This window comes from Diceros bicornis, chromosome 9 (assembly GCF_020826845.1).
Source record: "Diceros bicornis minor isolate mBicDic1 chromosome 9, mDicBic1.mat.cur, whole genome shotgun sequence".
NCBI lineage: Eukaryota > Metazoa > Chordata > Mammalia > Perissodactyla > Rhinocerotidae > Diceros > Diceros bicornis.
The window spans coordinates 11,290,979-11,308,925 of NC_080748.1; the positions used below are offsets into that span (position 1 = coordinate 11,290,979).

The 17,947-nt window shown below is 39.2% G+C and overlaps 1 protein-coding gene across 3 annotated transcripts in view; it reads right to left on the bottom strand.

The window, feature by feature from the left end:
• The window catches only part of FLT3 (fms related receptor tyrosine kinase 3), an 81,149-nt gene that overhangs the window by 27,198 nt on the left and 36,004 nt on the right, over positions 1-17,947 (bottom strand). The window contains exons 1-7 of one of the 3 annotated variants that reach the window (XM_058547928.1): positions 16,018-16,217; positions 14,873-14,988; positions 10,271-10,400; positions 8,102-8,229; positions 7,644-7,783; positions 7,393-7,546; positions 5,946-6,114 (exon numbers count right to left, since the gene is read on the bottom strand). In XM_058547928.1, the coding sequence (XP_058403911.1) occupies positions 5,946-6,114; positions 7,393-7,546; positions 7,644-7,783; positions 8,102-8,229; positions 10,271-10,400; positions 14,873-14,975 (824 nt within the window). In that variant the 5' untranslated portion in view covers positions 14,976-14,988; positions 16,018-16,217. Of the gene's footprint in view, positions 1-5,945; positions 6,115-7,392; positions 7,547-7,643; positions 7,784-8,101; positions 8,230-10,270; positions 10,401-14,872; positions 14,989-16,017; positions 16,218-17,947 lie in introns of those variants that run through there. The other 2 variants (XM_058547927.1, XM_058547929.1) reach the window with 2 other exon arrangements.

A 17,947-nucleotide genomic window follows, 5' to 3' on the forward strand; every position in this document is an offset into this window, starting at 1 on the left:
CCGATCAATTTAATAGGAAAAGAAATTTCCAATACAACTATTGACTATCATGCACCAAAGCAAAATGTTTTGTAAACTCTTTCCCTCCTAAGTCTTTTGTGCTGTCTTAATGGAGCAGGAGTTGCCAGGGTTTAGACAAGAGAGCATCTGAAATGGTCTCACTCTTCCAGGTAGGAAATTGGCCACATAAGTAGACTGAACATGTAAGTGAATATCCACGTTGTTTTAAATTGCCCGTGCCCTTGTTTATGACAGTTAACCCCAGCAATAGCAACTGCGTCGCTGAGCCTCCTCTGGAAATTCCAAGGGGACTAACCAATTAGGTGACCAGGAGATTCAAAGCTTCCTCTCTCCCCTAGGGTTTTTCTAAAAAGGGCCAGCTGGCAGGAGACAAGAGATCAGGAAATTGGAGTTTACAGAGAAATAATACCTTGGTGACAAAGAAGATGTAGTCTCATTACAACTATGAAAAGAGTTCTCTCCTCTGTACAATCAAAATGCAGGTCATTTTTATTTTCCATTTAGTGCCGAGAAGGGAGGAGTTGAGAAAGGGCAGGCTCTTTCCAGTGACTCAGGGAGTAACTTTACTATAAAGGATGCTTTTTGCAAAGAGCAAGGGATCATCAAAGTCAAATCAGAATGCAGAGAACAATCAGGCATGTCCTGGGGATACTGGGAGCTTCTGAAACTGGAAATCGAAGAGCTGACTAGACTGAAGTGCTTTACGCGGGGCCAACAGTCACCCCAACAGGACGCCCACAATCCTGTCTCCCTCAGCCTGCGGTTTCGGCTGCCTTGAGCCCCACTCAAGTTGAATCTGATCTGTTCAAATTTCTGCCCTGAGTTAGATCAAAATAGTCGGGGGGCGGGAGAGAGATGCTGATGATTTTACATTAGACTATATAATACCATGCTCGTGTTTATTTTATTTCAGGAGGGCCAACAAGCCTCGGGGAGTACGACCATTAAAAACTCAATAGCAAAGTGTGGCACATCTCACCAGGAGGCACACTTTTATTTTCAAATAACCAAAGAGCATGCTTGTATTTTGCTTCCTTACACACTGGGTTTGAGAATCTCACACTTCTGAAATGAGTGGGTGTCAAGAGGCAGTATAGCGATGTGGTTAAAAACACAGGCTTTGAAGTCAGCTGTTTTTGCTGGAATCCCAACTCCGTCATCGCTCAGTGGTGTGACCATGGGCAGGTTGCTTAACCTCTCTCCACCTCAGTTATCCTCATCTGTAAAATGAAGATAGTAATAGTATCTGCCTCATATGGTTGCTGGAGTAGAACTTTGTGTGAAGTTTTTATTAAAGCAGTTTTGTATAAAGTGCCTATAACAGTGCCTAGCATATAGTAAACACAATATATGTGTTAGATTATCATTACTATGAGGCTTATTAAGTCCAGTAATCATTTTGAATAAGAAGGACATTTAGAAGCTTTACTCTGGGGTATACAGTAAGTGAGAAAATCATATTAAAATAAAAAGAAAGATGCAAAGAAAAAAAAACGAAAGTAAATGCCTATCAATAGGAGTTAATGAAAATAAAATTTTCTAAAAATGGAATACTATACAGCCATTAAAATGATAATGTAGGGGCCGGCCCAGTGGCGCAAGCAGTTAGGTTCGCGCACTCCGCCGCGGCGGTCCGGGGTTCGCCAGTTCGGATCCCAGGTGCGCGCTGACGCACTGCTTGGCAGGCCATGCTGTGGTGGTGTCCCATATAAAGTGGAGGAAGATGGGCACGGATGTTAGTCCAGGGCCAGTCTTCCTCAGCAGAAAAAGAGGAGGACTGGCAGATGTTAGCACATGGCTGGTCTCCTCACACACAAAAAAATAATAATTAAAAAAAAATAAAATGATAATGTAAACAAAGTAAGATATAATAATATACTTATTAACATAGAAAGATACGGTATTTTTAAATGAAAAATCAGGTTACAAATGACACAATTAATTTCATGTTTGTACAAAAATCTATACTTATATGTTTCTATCATGGTGGTTACATAGAAAAAGTCTGAAATATAATCTCTGGAGGTGAAATTATGGGTGTTATCTCTATTTTTTTTAAAGGCAATTTTAGAAAACGAGAGTGAATGAAGGGTACTGACTTTGCCCTAAGTGATTGGGCAAGTAACTTATCCTGTTTCCACATTTCATAAAATGGGATTATGAGGATTAAAGGAGGTAATCCATATAAAGGATTTTGCACATTGTCTGGCACATGGTAAGAGCTCAAAGAAGTTTCTTTTATTCTCAGTGAGTCGCTTCATATGATGTGGTTAATACCTTACAACCGAGGGGGTCAAGATGTGGTTGGGGGCTCTTGGTATTTCACGATCCAATTTTTTCTCTTCCTTTTCCCCCCTTTCTGTATATGGATGCTCAAGGCTCATCTCCTTCAGAAAAAAAAGAATCCTCCCAAAGAGGTTCAATACACTTCTGTAATTACATAGCATTTATTGATTTGAGAGCCTGCTTTTCTGTCTGTTTGTTCCTGAGAAGGATGTGTCTCACCACCCAGAACCCAGACGACCAGCACACTGCTGTTTACCATAAGTGTTCAGTTACTTGCTATGAGCAGAACTTAGACTCGTAGATTTGGGAAATTAAATATTTCAGGGAAAAGAAAAACACAAGGATTTGTCAAGCCTAAGGAGAGTCTTTCAGAAGAAATTACTAAATAATTATAACATCCTAATAAGTTGTCTTTTTTTTTTTCTACCATGAAACTGGGAAAAGCTAAAGTAGATCTGGTGTTTATAATGAAGTCTAGAAAGATAGGAAATTATGGAAACTAACAGATGAAATATCCTAGAATCTTTTCTCAAGACCAGGATATCAGGACTGCTGCAAAGTTATAATTTAATAAAATGTAAACACATAAAGGCAAGCCCTAATAAACTTTGGTGTAATATTTGAGGAAGTAAATTGGGGAAATGAAGCTGAGAAGGTGGGGAAGCTGAAAGACTTCTGGCACACACACTATGACCACACTAAATCTTTTTCAGGAGCAGTGTTATAACATAGACCTTTCAGTTACATATAAAAAAATCATGTCACACTTATAAAGTCATCTCTTGCAACATGATTAAAATACTGTACTTCACAAACAAAATCCAGTTTGATTAAACTGCTGAATCTAGGTGGTGGGTAAAGGATGCTCACTGTACTATTCCTTTAGTTTACTAGTCAATTTGAAATCTTTTATAATAAAAAGTTGAAAAGAACTCAGATTATAATTTAATCTGCACCCCCATCTCAACACAGAGCCTTATGTGGAGAGCAAAAGACATTTAGAGCATTCGGAGGTGTGTTCAAATTTTTCATTGTTCATTTTTTGTCCAATATTTTAAGCATCTTTTTCAAGAAGAAGGAGGCTCCATCTTCCCTTTGCCTTGTGTATTAAGTGGCTCATCACACCCAGTGTATCATTATCACCAACACACAATGTAGCTCTTCAAGAACTTTTTAAATAAAATAAACACTGAGTGTTGGGTGTTGTGGTAAGGGCCTTGTGTGTGGTCCTTGCAGTGCAAAGAAAATACCACTGACTCATCTTGGGCTTGGGCTATGCACTTTGAGTTGCTTTCCAGGGGTGATGATGAATTCATTAATTTATTAACACCTGTTGACCAAACGAGGCATTGTACAAAAATAGAGAAATGACAGAGCGTCTATTCTTATAGAGCTTATAAACTCACTGGTGAGATTCAACACACAAAGAGGTTAACTATATTACCAGGTAATTACGGAAAACAGAGGTACAAAACACTACAGGAATCAGGATCTTCCATGATTTATTCATTTGGCTACCTCCACAGGAGAACTACCTTGGTATAGCCATGGAATGAAACCAAATTAACTAGCCCACTAGATTGGCTCATGACCCATATATCAGAGACATGGTCCTCTAATCAGTAATTCTGTAAAATCTCAAGAAGTTGTGTCAGATGTCACCAGCACAGAAGCAATAATCTCTTGGGTGGCCTCTGGCACTTAAATGTGCCTGTATAAATTTGGGGTGGAGGGAGAGATATTACCTTATTCACTCTTGTAGCTCCTCACAGCATCAAACTGATCAAGAAGATGTTAAAGGAATATCTGTTGAACTAAACTGAACTGATCCTCTATCTCTTTGAATCAGGTTCAAAAGAGAATCTCATAGTGCTAGGAGCTTCTCTGACACTGGGTCACAATACAAAGAAGGGAGAGGATGATGACACCACTGATAGCCTTCTGAACACAGGCGTGTGGTAATCAATTCAACTAGGAAGACAGGGGCTGACTCCTGGGCCTTCTGCTTTCGAAGTTTGATGATTCGGAATAAGGGCTTATGGCAATGGAGTGATTCCTCCAAGGCAGTGGTTCTCCACCACAGGCAATTTTTCCTCACCAGGGGACATTTGGCAGTGTCTGGAGATATTTTTGGTTGTCACCATGGGGGTGGTGGTGCTACTGACATCCATTGGGTGGAGGCCAGGGACACTGCTAAACATCTTACAAAGCGTAGGAGAGCCCCCCAAAACAAAGAATTATCCAGCCCAAGATGTCAACAGTGCTGCTGTTGAGAAATCATGAGTTAGAGGAGTGTGTATCAGTCAACTCACAGACCAAAGGCTGCATTCTTAATGACCTGAAAAATGAATGCTTTGAACAGTAGGAGGTTTGGGTGAGAGCAGGAAGATGGTTCCATGCAAACTCTGTGTTACACCACTCTTGTAAAATGCAAACAAGGATCAATTACAAGTCACTTTTGGGTGTGAAGAACAGCACATTAATTGTGAAACAAACACTGAGAAGAATCAAGGTGAGAAAAGCTTAACTCCTATTCTTCATCTCGACCAGTGCTATCCAATAAAATATAATGCAAAATTAAATTTCCAGTTACCTACATAAAAAAAGTAAAAAGTAATAATAGATTTTATTTAATTCAATATATCCAAAATACTGTGATTTGAATATACAATCAATATAAAAATTATTAGTGAGATAATTTACATTTTTTTTCCATATAAGTCTTCAAAATCTAGTGTGTATTTTACAGTTACAGCATATCTCAATTTGGACCGGCCACATTTCGAGTTCACAATAGCCATACGTGGCTGGTAGCTACTGTATTGTACAGCACAGATCTAGACCTGTGATAGGAATCTCCAGAGATCCTCATGAAAAATGTAGAATCTGGGCATTTTGCCCCAATTTGGGTTTGCCATGTCTGGAATTTGCCCAGATGATTCCTATACATGTGGTTTAAGAACCACATGTTGAGAAACAAGAATTTATTCTAGACTGTTGACTTGCTTGAGAGAGCATAAGTGCCTCTCAGACCCTCATAGTTCAGCCTGAAACTATGTTACATAGGATTAGTTTGAAGAGATAAGAGGTATCATAGCCATAGAAAATACAAGAAAAAGGTTGTTTTTTGTTTTCCAAAGAGGGAATGAAGGATTTCTCCCATAAGAGAACCTTGAGAACAGTTTTACAAATCCCCAGGAAAATGAAGTTTTCCTTCAGCATTTATTATTGGGCTATTTCTGTATTTATTTTTTGAAAACTTAAGTCAATACACCTATAGGTAATGTTTTCCTGTTTTTAAGGGGTTTTACTTCCTCAGTCATCTGCAGTGTGCTCAGGGAGACTCGGTGTGCTGTAGCACGTACTCTCAACTAGGAAGTAACAATGTGGTGACTCAGAAAACGCCACAGAACCACACTCAAACTAATATGATTCTTTCCGTTTTTCATGCGGTGGGTTACACTATCTGAACTGATTATAAAATTGTTACTATGCCCTCACATCTGCTGTTTGTTTTCTTGTCTTCAATGTTAACTCAATAATATATAAACTCATAATACAAAACTGCTCTTCTCATGGGCAACGGGAAGAGTTGCGCTACGAATGACCATGAGTCCTGGAGCATTTTGTTGTCTCACCTGTACCCATCATCGAGGCCAGTTTGCTCACAAGGAAATGATTTTTGAGAGAAGGTCCATGTACATCTGATTTGTGGGTATGCTTTAAACCTGACAGAAAAACAAAACTCTTCATACTGGTCAATTTCATAATCTTCACTTGATTTGGAAGCGTTTATAAATCCCTTTTCTGTAAAAAAAAAAAAGAAAGAAAGAAAGAAAAAAGCACTCATATATTAGATAATGAGATTCATATGGAAATATATTGAGAAGGTAAATTTTTATTCATCATTTTATCAGAAGAAAATTCAGATGTGGGCATGCTGCAGGTCAGATGTGATAGTCCAACAAGAAATACAGGAGTCCTATTCCCAGTTATAAGCCTCATCACTCTGGAGTCAAGATTCCTCTAAGAAATGGATGTAAATAATTGACTCTCTTCCCAAAGAAATGGATAAATAAACCTACCAATTTTGCAAATGATTACACGAGGTTGAAGGGCTCCCCCAGCCTAGCCAACCATGCACATAGTAGGGGTCCACTGACAGAGTCTGGGAGCCCCTTGTTCTCAGCCAGAATGCCTCTCAGTGACACATCCCACATAAAATAATCCAGGGCACAAATAAAAGAACAATCTAGCCAGCAATATTCACAAGATTTCCTTATTGTCCACTTCCTTATTAGTTTGATAAGAGAATCACTTCATTTCTTAGCATTTTCATTATGGCTGAAGGCTACCACCTAATCTGAGATTATTCAAGCATGGTTATTTTCAAATCCTACACAGTCCACCCAAATTTCAATGCATCTAAGTGCTTGTCCAGTTCTCTCAGTCATTGCTCACTGCCCTCTCAGTTAGTTCTAGAACAAGTATTTATTGTGTGCCTATTTTGTGTCAGGCTCTCTGCTGGGCTCTGGGACTACAAGGATAGCAGGGGTTATCCTTGTCCTCAGGAAACTTACAGTCTATGGGAAGACAAAAATCCACAAACAGATGGTGACATTACAGCGTGGTCAGTGTAAAGACTGCACTGAAGTGGCACTCAAGGGGGCACGGTTTAACTGGAAAAGGAAGGGGGTGGGCAGATTCTATTTGCAAAGCTATTCTACTTCAGCTTCTTTCTCAGCTTTTTGATACTAACATTATACTGAAAATAGAGGGCCGGCCCTGTGGCTTAGCGGTTAACTGCGCGCGCTCCACTGCTGGCGGCCCGGGGTTCGGATCCCGGGCGCGCACCGACCCGCCGCTTCTACGGCCATGCTGAGGCCGCGTCCCACGTACAGCGACTGGAAGGATGTGCAGCTATGGCATACAACTATCTACTGGGGCTTTGGGAGAAAAAATAAATAAATAAAATTATAAAAAAAAAAGTTTAAAAAAGAAAATAGAATTTGCAGTACATACCTTACATTCCACTCGAAAGCAACTAAAAATATGAATAAAGATTGCATGAGTGGACTGCATTACCTATGATGGTAACCAAAGCAGATTTACTGGGATGCTTTGAGGAGGAACAAGTGTAATATCCAGTGTCGTTTCTTCCCACTGATGACACAAAAGCAAACAGAATCCGTATCATAGTTCTGTTTGTGGAATAGGTACTCATCTCAAAGTAGCTGCCCTAGATTTTAATAAAACAGAGTTTGAATTTAATGATTTCAGCCTGTACTATTAGTTCATTGTTTCTGCATTTTCAGAATGCAAATTCTCCATATTACCTCCTCCAGTGCTTTATTTTCTAATTCCCAGGTGAGCCCGAAGCCATGGTTTACATGAACAGCTTTGCACCTTATCCATAGGGGTTCCCCCACTTTAAGAAATAATTGTGGCAGTGTGGTCTGAGGAGTTTGATTTAGATCTAGAAGATGAAAATATCCCGAGTAAGAAAAAAAGTGATTTTCCCTCATCACAAAATATATCCTGAACACTGAAGAACAAAGATTTTAATGTCATCTCAAATGTTAGGAACTACTTTAATAAAAGAATCTTTTAGAGATTGACTACTCTCTTATGAAGAAATCATCAGTTACAGAATCCGTAATATTCCATTTAAAATGGTATAAAGGAATTACAGAATTTCTGAAGTTGAATGATTACCTAAGCAGTCATGGTTAGTCCCAGATGGTTTCTAAGGAATAGTCACTGAAAACAGAAGTACATGATATTATGGTCTTACCTATTGTGAACAGCTTGGTACATTCCCTGCCCAGCTCATTTCTTGCACAGCACCTTATGTCTGTCCCAAATAATTCATGAAGTACGCTTTCTTCCTTTGTAACAACAGCTGGACTTTCTCCTTTACAGCTGCAATCAGAAAATAAATGTCATTTGAGTTAACATGTTTTAAAATTACAAATGAAGGTTCAGGACAAGAACAAAGTCTCTAGAGCCTGTTTTAAGAGCCTGTTTAAGAGTACAAAGACGGGGCAGGTCAAAAGGTAAACAAACCCAAATCAATGTTTCTGCAAAGAGTTCATAAGGGAACCAGTTAGTTACTCATTACCTCAACCAATTAGAATAACACTAGACAGAACTACATAACAAAACAGTGTAAAAGTTTTTGTGTTTGGTGACCTCTTTTTTAGTTGTTGTTGTTTAAAGAGAGAGAAAGAAAGGAAGAATTGAGAAAGAAGACAGAAGGAGACAGAAGGCGGGGAGAGAAAAGGAAGGCATGATTAGGTGTAATACAGCTTAACAAGGTAGGTATCTTGAAGTATGGAAGATGACAACCAACGAGAGGAGAGAAGCTCAAGTTGCACAAGTCCCCTGAGTCCCCAGAGCTAAGAGAGGGAAGCGGAGGTGTCACTCAAGAGGGCAGTCAGCCACATTTCAGGCTGCACCCTCCCTTCTCCTCGCCTCAGCAGAAGATGGACCTCAATGCCTCCTGAGAGCTTCCCTGACCATGACCTTTCCCAAAGCAGACGCCGCTTTCGGAGTCTGTGTATAGCCACTCTTCTCTTTATCGCTTTACACAAGTGTATTCTTTTCTTTGTTCATGTATCGTTCCTTGAGGGTTTTTTCCTTATTATAAGACAACAATAATTGGGTTCATTGCAGAAATTTTGGGAAATACAGAAAACCCCAAGGAAAAAAATGTTTTTAATTAAATTTTTAAATTTAAATTTTAATTTTAAATTGCCCATATTCCTACTGCCCTGAGATAACAACTGCTATTATTTCGATGTGTAGCTTTCCAACTTTTTTTTAATGCACATGTTACATATATATCTGCAGGTAATCTCTTTCTTTTTCCTCTAACTCACATTCATATCATTTGGTAACCTGATTTTTCACCTTTTCTCCTTCTATGTAGTCCCATTTTTTGATAAAAGTTGTTTAGTAAATTTTAATTAGTTCAAACTAAATAAATTCTTACTTTGTAAGAACTTAGCTATGACACACACAAAAAACAGAGCAAACGTTTATCCGGTACTTCCTCTCTGCCAGGTACTGCTCCTTGTGCTTCACACATGTTACTTCCTTTCATCCTCACAGCACTCCTGATGAGACAGGAGAGGTTAAGCAACCTGCCCAAGGCCACACAGGTAGGAAGCAAAGCAGAGTTCAAATGGGGCTAGATTCCATATCTTTAAACAACCATATTAAACTGCTTTTCCAGAATAAACAGAATCATCACAAATTAAACATTTATTCACAGGGAATTTCTTACTTATGGAAATTATACACTAAAACCAATACCTTTCTTTTTCCTCAACAAGATGCTCAGGGAGCCAAGAATTCTGTAACTGAAAAGGGCTTTTACTTGTGTAGTGTAGTGTCCAGGGAGGACCCTGCAGTTAAGTGACGTGAGATTTGAGGAGTTCCACAAGGGCTCCTCGCTATAGTAAACATCCCCCATCACCCCCCCAGAGAAGTCCATCCACTCGCTCTTTTTTTTTTTTTAATGACTTTTTTTTGACAATGTTCTTTTTTATTTATTTATTTATTTATTTTTATTTTTTTTCCCCCAAAGCCCCAGTAGATAGTTGTGCGTCATAGTTGCACATCCTTCTAGTTGCTGTATGTGGGACGTGGCCTCAGCATGGCCGGAGAAGTGTGCGTCGGTGCACGCCTGGGATCCGAACCCGGGCCACCAGAAGCGGAGCACGCGCACTTAACTGCTAAGCCACGGGGCCGGTCCCATCCACTCACTGTTTAAGGAGCCAAAGTTTCCTGTTAAAAAGTGATAAATTAAATTGTACATACAGTATCTCTAAGTAATCTCTTTTTCTTTTTCCTCTAAAATTTGGGATCACATTCATATCATTTGGTAACCTGATGTCAACTATATTAGAAAAAGACCAAAAAACTAAAGTAATAGCAGTTATCTTTACACATGTCATACCTTTCACTCTGTGAATCGCAGAACACCCATTCCACGGTTGGTTTTGGAATGCTCTCAGATATGCAGACCAGGGCGTCCTGATTTTCCATTTTTCTAAAGTAAGGTCTCCTTAATGTGTAAAGCAGTGAATCTAAAGCATCATAAATTATTAACATTTTAATATTTTAAAAATAATTGTCTTAGCAGCCCCCTCAAAAAAAGAATTCTACATCACTAAGAAAAGTTACTATTTTATACCATAGCAGTGTCTTCTGCTCCTCTCCAAATATACATAATAATATATCTTCTCCTCACCAGTATATTAAATTCAACACTGGCTGAAATGACAAGTTTAGCATTTATCCTCTTAGCCAGTTTCCTTGGGTATTTCATAAATCCACAGACAACTAAAGTAAGTGGAGTGAAGCCATGTAAAAATACAAATATTGATACGCATAGGAGAAAGAAAACGAGAAATAACATAAAGTTTAAAACTCATATAGTTTAAGACACAACTTTCTTCCCATAATTTTATTTAGAACTAGGCAGAAATATATTGATTTAGAGATACAGAAATATAGTAGAATGGAGTTAGAATTGGAACAGAATTTAGAGGCTTAGTTTAGCTTCCTAGTCACATTGGACCATCACACCTCACTCCTCATCCCGCAACGCCTAACTTACAAACTTTCCTTCTACTTCTGCTGGACCCCTCTAGGGACAGTTCACTACCTCCCACGGTGAACTGTTTCATTTTTCAACAAACCATTTTTTTTTTAAAGAAAGTTTCCCTATACTGAATTCCAATCTCCCTCCTTATAATAAATTTTGTTTAAAAATATTATGTAATATATATGTATATATATATGTAATATATATATATATATACACACACACAAAAGAATATATGAAGTGTAAATTTTGAAGCATAATAATAAAAACGAATACCTATGGACCCATACCCAACTTAATAACCAGAATATTAATAAATACCTTTGAATCTACTTTTGTGCTTCTTCTCGTCTCTCAACCCTAGGTAACTTTTATTCTGAATTTTGTGTTTACCATTCCTGTGCTTTTAAAAATGTTTTCACCACATAGATATGTGGCCCTAAACAATATATTGGTTTGTTTTGTCTGTTTTCGAGCTTCAATGTATGGTATCATTTAATATGTAGCCTTCCATAATTTCATTTTTTCATCCAACCTTATGTTTTTAAGATTCATCCATGGTTTTGCATGTAGCTATACTTCATTCATTTTTTTTACTGCTACATAGTATTCCATTGGTGAATATTACACCATCTTATTATTCCATTTTTTTGCAGTGGACATTTGAGTTGTTTCCAGTTTTTTGTATTACCAACAATGGTGCTATTAACATTTTGTACATTTCTACTGAGGCAAGTGTGTAAGTTTCTTTAATGATATACCTAGGAGTGGAATTGATGATTTATATGGTATGAACACATTCAGCTTTACACATAATGACAACCTGTTTTCCAAAGTGGTTATACTAATTTCCACTTACACAGCAGGATGAGATTCACCATTGCTCTATATATTCACCAAGACTTCTTAATTTTCAACAATCTAGTGGGTATAAAATGTTATCTCATTGTAGTCTTAATTTGTGTTTTTCAATTATTAATTTAATATGTTTATTAACCATTTAGGTTTCATGTTCTGAAAGTGAAATGCCCACTCGTCTTCCATTCATTTTTCTACTAGTTTTTTTTTTCTTACTGATTTATAGAAGCTCTTTACCTACTGTGACTATTAATCCTTTTTTGATTATGTGAACTGCAAATATCTTTTCCCATTTTTGTGGTGGTTTTTACTTTCTCTCCCTGTAATTTCTAACCATTGGTCCCAATTCTACCCTCTAGAGCCACTTTTATTAAAGTGTAGCTTTGCTCCCACATGAAAATCTTTCAAATATTTAAAATCAGAAACGGAGATCAAGGGAGATAATTACCACCCAAGGTGTTTTAACTAGTTCACCCAGGTTTCCCAACTCATATGCCAGAAGAATTTCCTCTACATTACCCTGTAATCAATCTTCTCTTCTCAAAATATTTCCTTTCCAAAATAAACATTCCCAATTCCTTCAGCTGCTCCTAATTTAAAGAATTCCAAGTTCTTCACTATCCTGGTTGTTCTGTTTTGTCAATATTCTTCTGAAAAAATGTAGAACTGAAAATAATAATCTTCCATTAATTTCCTTAACCTAGACATTATATTTTCATGAACGCTACCAAGGTTCAGATTTCCTTTTTTAGTAACCACGCCACACTGTTGGTTAATACTGAACTTGTGGTTCACTAAACCCTTTCCTCTTTTTCACATTGACAGTTGCCAAGTCTCCTCCACCTGATTTTTTTAAACCCCACCACCCAGCAGAACGCTAAAAACATGTTACAATTTACTTGAATGATTGTAGTTATATTTCTACATTGTAAATCTTAAGTGAAAAGAAGCTACCCTAAATATAATAGAGACAAAGTAGATGCCCACTTACCTTATACAAATTCAACTACAAACACTTGGCAAAAAAGTGAGAGAAAGAGAGAGCAAACAAGAAATCTCTTATTCTCCTCCAACCTGAGGTGCACAGACTTACTGTCCCTCAGAGGGGGGTTGGGGCCTGGGGAGCGGGTAGGGAAAAGACCAAAATCAAAGAGCAATACAAGGTACCTCTTGACTTTTGAGCTTCTAGAGCTCTGGTCCTATAAATTTCAGAGTAATTAAAAGGGTTTTCAGGACCAATTTTGATTTTACCTGATTTTTGCCTTCCCACTCTCAACCCCAGTAAGATGACACTTCTGGGAACCTAAATGGCCACCAGTGCTCTTTCTGTTAGCAGCTTTGATTGCAAGACACAGTGCAGTGTGGTGCCAAAAGCATAGACCTATCTAAACTGGGCCTCGAGCTGTGCCCATCACCACACCTCTCACACCTACGTGAAGGCAGGATCGCTGGGAGGATCTGAGATGGTACATGTGGAACACCCCCAGCAAAGGGTAGTCATGGTTATCGCTCTGTGGGCTGGATGCCATGCCCCACACCCAGGCTTTCTGCCTTCAAGTCACTGACAAGGAAGAGGGGGGCCCAGCAAGTCAGACCAGTGTCTTGCCAGGGAATCTAATTTAAAACGGCATAGGGGTCGGCCCGGTGGCTAGCGGTTAAGTGCTCACGCTCTGCTTTGGCCCAGGTTTGGATCCTGGGCGCGCACCGATGCACTGCTTCTCAAGCCATGCTGTGGCGGCGTCCCATATAAAGTAGAGGAAGATGGGCATGGATGTTAGCCCAGGGCCAATCTTCCTCAGCAAAAAAGAGGAGGATTGGCATTGGGTGTTAGCTCAGGGCTAATCTTCCTCACAAAAAAAAAGAAAAAGAAAAAAAAATTAATTTGAGTAAAATTAAATTTAATTAGTTTTTTAAATGTCACAAAAATAAAAGTAAAATGGTATAAACTTGGAGTTTCTGCAGCACGGCGCTGGCCCCTACAGGCAGTAGGACCTACGTGAATGCACCCACCTCTGGTCCTTGCTGGCCACGGGAGGTAAAGTGTTCAGTGTGTGCAGCAGTGAATCTGTGCAATCGCTAGGCCCGCGCATCATCGGGAGGAAACAAGCAGAAGCCGAGGACACACGCAGGTGGTAGTTCTGCCAACTGCACAGCTGCCTCCCCGGGTAAGAATGTTTGAATTGTGCCTTGCAGTTTGCATAGTCATCTTGCATTTGCATAAATACTGTAGCCACTAGCTATATATGGCTATTTTTTTTTTAAGGATACTCTTGTTTTGTCCCCCTTTTTTTTTTAAAGATTTTATTTATTTTAATTTTCCCCCACAAAGCCCCAGTAGACAGTTGTATGTCATAGCTGCACATCCTTCTAGTTGCTGTATGTGGGACGCGGCCTCAGCATGGCCGGAGAAGCGGTGCGTCGGTGCGCGCCTGGGATCCGAACCCGGGCCACCAGCAGCGGAGTGCGCGCACTTAACCGCTAAGCCAGGGGGCCAGCCCTATGTGGCTATTTTAATTTAATTTTTAATTTCATAAAATTACAACTTTGGTTCCTCAGTCACACTGACCACATTTCAAGTGTTCAACGGCGACATGTGGCCAGTGGCTCCCCTGTTGGACAGAGCAGACGCAGACGTCTTCCTCATCCCAGAGAGCTCCACTGGACAGTGCTGGGATCTTACAATCTTGTGTGGTATGTATCTTTACCCCCCTTTTATGGATAAGAAAATTGAGGCTCAGAGAGATTAAGTAACCTGCCAAAGGTGACAGTATCAGATCCAGAATAAGAACCCAGGTCTTCTGACTTCACAGTCAAAATGTTTTCCATTTCTTCCCTGTCAGCCATCTGTCGCTGAAAAAATGGGAGGCCTGAACAGAGCATGTCCTGGGTTTTTAAGAGCATTCATTCTGATAGTCCTCGGGTCATGTCAGATAATCTCAGTAAGTTATATGGATACTCAAAGTGAATTCAATCAATTTGACTACATGTTGAGAGAAACCTGAATGACGTGTCCAGAGCAGCTGGTAAAAAGCTCACGGGTTCTAGACCACTCCTTTGGGATACTGTGAATACCTAGTAGCAAACTGCACTTACTTCTTATACTCACTGTAAACAATATTGTGTAATTGGCAGCTTCACTCTGAATAAAGAGTAGGTATTCTCCAGCTTGGGTTTCTGTCATTTTCAAAATGACCATGGAAACAACTCCTCTGAAAAACAAGAAAGAGAACTGGTTATTTTGGAAAATGTGCGAAACTAAAAACATAAAATTTCATACTGAGTCAGAAGGCAGTTTGGTGGCTCCTGCGTTCCATCTCTGACTGGCAGGGAGGGCTGCTCTGAGGAGCACACAGCTCTGTCACGTGCCCAACACTCAGCCTGAGCCTTGTGAGTTTGACCTTGACTGTTAACCACTCCCTCTCTAGAGAGCGAGGGACCTCCATTCCAGTACCTTCACCTCATGCTACCTGAGCCCCTTGGAGAAAAAACTCCCACCCAAAAAAGTACAGGCCTGTTGGTACGCTCCCATCTGCAGTGGTGGACCATTCCCTCCAACAACAAAGCACCCGCCACAGTCATATCTGCCCAGTCACCTGGCCACCAGCCTCAGTTCCCTATTTGCAGAACCACATTACTGTGCAAGCAAGATACACTGAGATAAAGAACAGTCCGGTTTGTGCCTCTCTCTCTAGATGAAAGAATTCAAGCAAAATCTCACATAAGGCATTTTCCTCTGAAGTAATAATTACACTGACATATCACAGAGATGTAAGGAGGAAGACGTCTCAATGTTAGTATTTTTAACTTTTCAGATACTTGGTGAAGATAAATTTGGCTAGCGGCATTCTCTTCAAAGAAGCAACTTTGATGTGTGTTTGGTGATAACCATTCTCATTAAAGCTTAAAATACTCTCTAGCAGTTTGCTGAGTAATGTTGGATTTAAATTTACACTTTCTGACCTTTGGACCCTTACTACTCAAAGTGCCATCTTTCTCCAACAATGTTAGCATCAGCTGGGAGTTGACGGAGATGCAGAATCTCAGCCCCACCCAGACCTACTGAATTAGAATCTGCATTTTAACAAGAATGCCAGGCAATGCAATTGCATATTACAGCAGTCCCCCCTTATCTGCGGTTTTGCTTTCCAAGGTTTCACTTACCCGCATTTAACCACGGTCCAAAAATATTAAATGGAAAATTCCAGAAATAAAAAATGTATAAGTTTTAAATTGCATACCATTCTGAGTAGTGTGATGAAATCTCCTGCCATCCAGCTCCCTCCTGCCTGGGGCAGGAATCGTCCCTTTGTCCAGTGGATCCACCAAGTATATGCTACCCACCATTAGTCACTTAGTAGCTGTCTCCATTATCAGACCGACTGTCTTGGTATCACAATGCTTGTGTTCAAGTAAGACTTATTTTACTTAATAAAGGCCCCAAAGTGCAAGAGTAGTGATGCTGACAATTCAGATATGCCAAAGAGAAGCCGTAAAGTGCTTCCTTTAAGTGAAAAGGGGAAAGTTCTCAACTTAATAAGGAAAGAAAAAAAATCATACGCTAAGGTCGCTAAAGATCTATGGTAACTTTATTACAGTATATTGTTATAATTGTTCTATTTTATTACCAGTTGTTGTTGTTAATGTCTTACCGTGCCTAATTTATAAATTAAACTTTATCATAGATATGTATGTATAGGAAAAAACATAGTCTATATAGAGTTTGGTACTATCTGTGGTTTTAGTCACCCACCGGGGTCTTGGCATGTACCCCCCCGCGGAAAAGGGGAGACTCCTATCTATTAGAAAAGCCCTGCTTTAGAGCTCCAAGCAGCACAGTTCAAGAGTACATGCGCTTGCATTCATATCGACAGTAAATTAGTAGGATAAATATTTGATGTGCTTCTGCAATATTTTGGTTATGCATCCTCTTTCTCTGAATCATTCACTCTCTCAGTATCATTTGTGAACTCTTGGGCCATCATACAAAACTATAAGACAGTTATCAAAGCTTAGGTGTTCAATCTTTCTGGCTATGAATCTGAGTCCAGGTAGGAATTTCTGTAATTCTCTACTGTGAAAAATCACTAAAAATGTTTCGGTACTAAGTTAACTAACCCACATAAGACCTATGTCTTTGGCTAACAAACTAGGCTGCCTGTCCTAAAGCGAAAAAGGCAAACTCTCCTGGAGTGAAAAGAACCCTACTTTTTTACTTCGCTTTTTGGTCTCAATTCAGTAAGAACTGTCGTGGCATCAAATTTTAATAACATTACCAGAACATTTCTTTAAGCCAAATTCTTAATAGAAGAGTGTTTTGGTTTAAACTCAAGATAAAAGTAACTGAAAAACAGAAGTGAGTAATACAGTTTCAAAAGAGGAAAGGAAAATGAATGTGTTCCAAGATTTAGAACCAAACTTCAGAATTATAGTTATTGTCCTGAAAATTACTTGAGAGTTTGACCTTAAAGAAACAAATACAAATAGTTGGTACAAGTCAGTCACAGAGATGTTCTCCCATACCTCAGTCAACAACACGGTACCCCTTCATGCCATCTGGACGCCATTTACTGCATTGTTCCTGGAAAGACAATGCCTCTTCTACAGCTACGGGGCACCAGAACACCCCCAAGAATTAGAGAGAAAAGAGGCCTTAGAATTATTAAGTGGGCATTTAAATGGCCTGTGCCCCTTGCTTCCTGCCCCTATCTGGTCTCAGCGAGAGGAGGGGACAGCAGAGGGTAGCAATCAGCACAGAGTTAGACACAGGCCTGGACGTTAATCCACAAATCTTGGCTAAGATATTTTTCTGGATCATGAGACCAGTGTTCCTCATACACAGATCAATTTCTTACTAAAATATTTTATGAATACAACATATCATTGCAATTCTGCTCACTATACTGTGAAACAAAATAGATAAAACCAAATGTTCATTCCCCAAGCATTTCCCAGAAAGAAGCTTCTTACTACTTTAACTAGTAAGCTTCTTGCTACTTTAACTAGAATGTAATGAAAACTTTCTAACTTTTTATCTATAAGACAAAATCCAATTAAAAAACAAGACATCTTAAAACCTCAAATCTTCTTTTCACCTTTGTTTTACATTTTGCCAGCCACTCAATGCTTTCTTAGGCCTTAACTATATGTACATATCTATATATATAATTT